Source organism: Sinocyclocheilus grahami, unplaced genomic scaffold, assembly GCF_001515645.1.
Source record: "Sinocyclocheilus grahami isolate Dianchi unplaced genomic scaffold, SAMN03320097.WGS_v1.1 scaffold759.1, whole genome shotgun sequence".
NCBI classification, from domain to species: domain Eukaryota; kingdom Metazoa; phylum Chordata; class Actinopteri; order Cypriniformes; family Cyprinidae; genus Sinocyclocheilus; species Sinocyclocheilus grahami.
In genome coordinates this window covers 88,454-94,055 of record NW_015505938.1, presented here as the reverse complement: position 1 = coordinate 94,055, position 5,602 = coordinate 88,454, and the positions used below count along the sequence as shown (strand labels likewise).

Below are 5,602 nucleotides of genomic sequence, written 5' to 3'. Positions count from 1 at the left end.
GAAAAGCTGCGTGTTTGTAAGAAACAAATCCATCATTTCCAAATGCAAGTCCTATATCCATAATATTGCTTTCTGCAATGAAACATTTGTCTCATCTGAATCAGGAGAGAAATCTGCAAAGATCAAGCACCGTTTACAAGCAAAAACAGTCCAAAACAGCTCTAAACAAATATGTGGGTGGATTTTGATGTGAGAGACAACAGGAGATGAAGGACTTTTTCACTGGAGGAAGCATTATTATGGATTATGGACTCGTATTTTAGCCAGAATCAATGGTTTAAAGTAAAAAAAAAATCCAGCTTTTCGTTTCACAAGACATTCATTTAACTGATGGACTGGAGTGGTGTGGATTATTGTGATGTATTTATCAGCTGTTTGGACTCTCATTCTGACGGCACCCATTCACATCCACTGGTGTGCAAGTGATGCAATGCTACATTTATCCAAATCTGTTTTGATTAAGAAACAAACTCACCTACATATTGAAGATTGAAGTACATTTTCAGCAAATTTTTGAATTTTTTGGGGTGATCTATAACTTTAATTGAGTATTTTGCTTAAGATATTCCATCTTATTGAACACCCAACTCTGGTTGACTTGCGTTTGTGGTCGGAGTGCCTTTTGTCTGGTTAACATATCATTTACTGCTTTCACTGAGTGAATGAGAGAGCTAATGGTTTAATTGGCTAATGGAAGATCAGCTTTGTTTGCAGAACTAAAGTGTTTTAGATGCTGTAAAGTTCAGTCTCTCGTGGATCGCTATAAACCACAAGTGAAGACGGATGGAGGGATTTTAATGTGCTGTGCTGACAGACCGGACTGAAATAGGAAATGAAGGCTGATTATAAAGGACAAAAGTAGAAGTTTGGTGGTCAATTATACAGAAATGGGTTTATAGTGTCAGGAAGAGGAACATATGCAGTCCTTATATTGATGTGATAGATAGATAGATAGATAAATCGTCCCTACATATATCTTGTCAGGCACTTTATTGTAATGGAAAAAAGCTTCTATAAAACTCAAAGTGTTAAACGTTGTTCCCCATCTGGTTTATTTCATGTCAGGTTTGAACTCTTGTGACTGAAAACAGCTCAGATCAGACCAGATGTGATCAAGAATGACATAAAGTGTAGACTTGCACTAAAAATTTGGGGTCAGGTTTTTTTTTTTTTTTTTAAAGAAATTAATACTTTTATTCGGAGAGGATGCATTAAATTGATAAAAAGTGCCAGTGAAGACATTTATAATGTTACAAAAGATTTCTATTTCACATCAGTGCTGTTCTTTTGAACTTTCTATTCATCAAAGAATCATTCAATAAACACATAAGTAAATATTAACTTTTCAACACTGATAATAATCAGAAATGTTTTTCTTGAGCAGCAAATCAGCATATTAGTATGATTTCTGAAGATCATGTGACACTGAAGACTGATGATGCTGAAAATCTAGCTTTGATCACAGAAATAAATAACATTTTAACATATATTCACATAGAAAACAGTTATTTTAAATCAAAATAATATTTCACAATATTACTGTTTTTACTGTATTTTTGATCAAACAAATGGAGCATTGGTGAACATAAGAGTCTTTTAAAAACATTTTAAAAATCTTACCAACCCCAATATTTTGAACGATAGTGAATGTTGTACAGCATAAAGAAACAAAGACAAAGCACTATTCTTTAGTGATTTTCCAGCACATCAGATGAGCTGAACTGTCAAACATTTACTTGTAGTTAAGGACCAAACATTGTGAAACAGGCCCTGGACTGATGTAAACAATCTAAAGCTGTGAGCTAGATCAGTCTAGACAGTTCCTGCAGGGTTCATGGCCCTGAAACTTCAGGTCTAGCACGTCTGCGAGTGGAGTATGGATCTAGACTAGATCTAGTGGAGTTCCTGGTCTTGTCTTATCTCTGCACTGGTATTTATGGTAGGAATAGTGGAGAGCAGCCGATCCTCTCATCTCTCTCGCTGTATGTGCTGCAAGCAGCTGGACCAGATTTCCTGCAAACTTTTCTCCAATAGTTCATCTAAAAATGAAAGTTTACTCATTTACTCACCCTTGTGTTGTTTCAAAACCCATATGACGTTCTTTCTTCTGTGAAACATAAAAGGAGATGTTTACAGAACATCTGAGCTTCTGTTTTCCATACAATGAAAGAAAAAAAGCATTGTAAAGTAATAAAAGTAGCTCATGGGCTGTATTGATTAATATGTTGAATTAGCTTTTATTTTATATTTTCAGTTTTTTTTAAATATTTGATTAATTTTTTGTATTTTAAAAAAAAAATTTAGTATGTGCTTTTGAAAATTGTATTAGTTTTTTTATATTACTATTTAGGTTTATTTTATTTTTTTCAATTTTAGTTTCCATTTTTAGGAATTTTAAGCACTTTATCATTTTCTTTTTAAAATGACAATGTAGGTTTAATTTATTTTTATGTTAGTTTTAGTCATTTTGTTTTGTGCTTTTGATATTTTATTGTTTTTTTAAAAATAATTATTTAGGTATAATTTATTTTTGTTTCATTTTTAGTAATTTTATGTGCTTTTGTCATTTTATTATTTTATTTTAAATATTTGGGTTTATTTTATTTTATGTCAGTTTTCATTTTAATTTTTAGTAATTTTGCTTTGTGCTTTTGTCATTTTATTACTATTTAGGTTCAATTTATTCATTTCAATTTCAGTTTTCCATTTTTCGTTATTTTGTTATGTGCTTTTGTCATGTTATTTATATATATTTAATATTACTATTTGCGTTTTATTTATTTGTATTTCAGTTGTAGTTTTCATTTTTAGTCATTTTTTATGTGCTTTGGTCTCTTTTCTATTAGTTTTTAATATATAATGATGTTTAATAATGTTTAGGTTATTTTATTTTTATTTATAATAAATCTTTACTTATTTCAGTTAGCTGCCAAAGCAGTGTCTCTAATTTGAGATTTGATTGGATTAGATTTGTGTGAGAAACATACCCAAATGTAAACTATTATTCACTGAAAATTGTAAATAGTCTTCAAGTTTATAAAAGAGCAGCTTGGACAATCTGCTGAACATCTCCTTTTGTGTTTCACTAAAAGAGTCATTATTACAGTATTGTAATTATTATGTGTTAACCATTTAAAAACAATCCAATAATCCAGTGTTTGAATGTAGACATGAAGATTCAGATGCTCTTAAAATGGCTTGTTTTTATTATAACAGGTTGCACAAAGCTCAGTATTTTAATTGTGCAGTAATGCGTTGTCTAGACTGGTCGGTTTGATTTGTTTTTGACTCTAATCCTGCTTCCGATTTCCTAATTCATTGGTCTTTGGACAGTTTGTGCGGAGGCGTACAACCCTGATGAGGATGAAGAGGAGAGAGAACCCAGGGTGAGTGGCCTCTCGAAAGCTGCTATTGAAATGCTCCGGCGACAGAGAGTTGCTCCTCTTTTATGCATTTCTGTGGCATCTGCTGCCCAGTATCCCATCATGCTTTGCTGTGCCCTCAGGTCACTCACCCTAAAACAGACGAGCAGAGACAGAGACTACAGGAAGCCTGCAAAGACATCCTACTGTTCAAAAACCTGGACCAGGTAAGATTATCAACTGTTTACAAGAGAATAAAATGCAAGGTTTGGCTATTTTTTTTTAAAAGAACCATATACTTGTTTAGTATATTTTTAAAGAGTGGTCTCATTATCTTGCATATTATGTAAAAAAAAAAAAAAAGATAAAAAAATTAACCTGTCATCATCTACTCACCTTAATGATGTTCCAAACCAGTGCTATTTTAGTATTATTTACATACATTTATAGTTTTTATTAAGATTTTTAGATTAGCTTTTATTTTTTATATTTCAGGTTAATTTTAGTTTAATTTTAATAAATTTTCTTATGTGCTTTTGACATTTTTTTAGTTTTTTATTATATTACTATTTAGGTCGTTTTCAGTTTTCAGTTTTCAGTTTTATTTTTTTATTTTTAGTAGCTTCGTTATGTGCTTTCTTTCTTTCTTTCTTTTAATATTATGATTTAGGTTTATTTAATTTTTATGTCAGTGTTATATCAGCAGCAAAGGCAGCATTTTGATTTAGTTTAGTCATTTTTCATAATATTTATATTTTATTCCAACTTTATTTCAAATAGTTTACATTTTTATCATTTGAGATACTATTAGAGTTTTTATTAATAGTTCATTTAGATTTTTATATTTTCATTTCATTTGAATTTTTGTTAAAGTTTTTTTTGTTCTTGTTGCTGTTGTGTGTTTTTTTTTCAGTTAATGTATTTATTTCAAGTAATATTTTTTAATGGTTTTAGATTTAGCTAACTGTAACAACACTGGGAACAAACCCTGAAATCTGTTAAATATCTCCTTTTATATTTGACAGAAGAAACAAAAATGACAAAACCATCCGTTTTCGCTGAACTCTCCTTTTAACACAAGAAAGGCTCATATTTTGCTCTCCAAACCAACAGGAGCAGATGTCTGAAGTCCTGGATGGCATGTTTGAGAAGGTAGTGGTGACCGGAGAGTACATCATTGATCAAGACGACGATGGCGACAACTTCTACGTCATTGAGAGGTATAAATGTTCATCTTTGGATCATGATGCTGGTGTTTAGACCTTTCAGACATCGAGATCTCACTGTGTTTCTCGTGCAGGGGAACGTTTGACATCACGTTGAAAGAGGATGGCACCACGCGGACTGTGGGCTCTTATGACAACCGTGGGAGTTTTGGAGAGCTGGCCCTCATGTACAACACGCCGAGGGCCGCCACCATCATCGCTACCTCATCTGGAGCCCTGTGGTGCCTCGTGAGTCATTTCTGTCATCATGTTCCAGGGTTATTATTTATGGAAGCCCTTATCTGCCGCTCAATTAAAAAAGAAAAAAAAAAGGTAATTGTGACATTTTATCTTACAATTTAGACTTTTTTCGGAGAATTGCAAAGATGTAAACTCAGAATTGTGTGATATAAACTTGCAGTTCTGAGAAAAAAAATTGTTAGAATTGCGAGATGTAAACTCAGAATTCGGACTTTATCACAATTCCGAGTTTAATCTTGTAATTCTGAGAAAAAAGTCTGAACTGTGAGATATAAACTCAAAATTGTGCGAAAAAAATGTCAGAATTGTGAGATAAAAAGTTGCAGTTTCTTTTTTATTTTTTTATCCTGTGGTGGAAACAAGCTTCCTTAAAGGGGTCCTATTATGCTTTTTCACTTTTTTAAATTTTAGTCAGTGTGTAGTGTGTATGTTTGGGCATAAAAAAGATCTAGAATGTTACAAATCCCAAAGTCCACTCCAAAGGGAGATATTTCGTTTTTTAAAAATCCCTTTTCAAGAACTACAACGAACGGCTCGTTTGGACTACAGCGTTGGTTTCCGGGCTTTGTGATGTCACAAAGCGGCCCATTAGAATATCATTATAAGTAATTCCCGCCTACAGAAATGTGAATGGTTGGGGGGTGGGGAGGGGTGAGGTCGTGGTTAGAGCGCTTGGTTGAGTGAGTGCATCAGACGAGACGACGAAGAAGAAGAGCTGCTGCAGAGTTACTGCATCAGAGAAAACCAAGAAGAAGAGCTGCTGTGCTGTAGCGT

At 32.9% G+C, this 5,602-nt stretch overlaps 1 protein-coding gene across 1 annotated transcript in view; it reads left to right on the top strand.

Annotated features, from left to right (window-relative positions):
• The window catches only part of LOC107561129 (cAMP-dependent protein kinase type II-beta regulatory subunit-like), a 10,758-nt gene that overhangs the window by 3,545 nt on the left and 1,611 nt on the right, over positions 1 to 5,602 (top strand). Inside the window, exons 3-6 of the mRNA XM_016245497.1 lie at positions 3,334 to 3,386; positions 3,506 to 3,589; positions 4,476 to 4,582; positions 4,663 to 4,871. Of these exons, the coding sequence (XP_016100983.1) occupies positions 3,334 to 3,386; positions 3,506 to 3,589; positions 4,476 to 4,582; positions 4,663 to 4,871 (453 nt within the window). The remainder of the gene's footprint in view (positions 1 to 3,333; positions 3,387 to 3,505; positions 3,590 to 4,475; positions 4,583 to 4,662; positions 4,872 to 5,602) is intronic.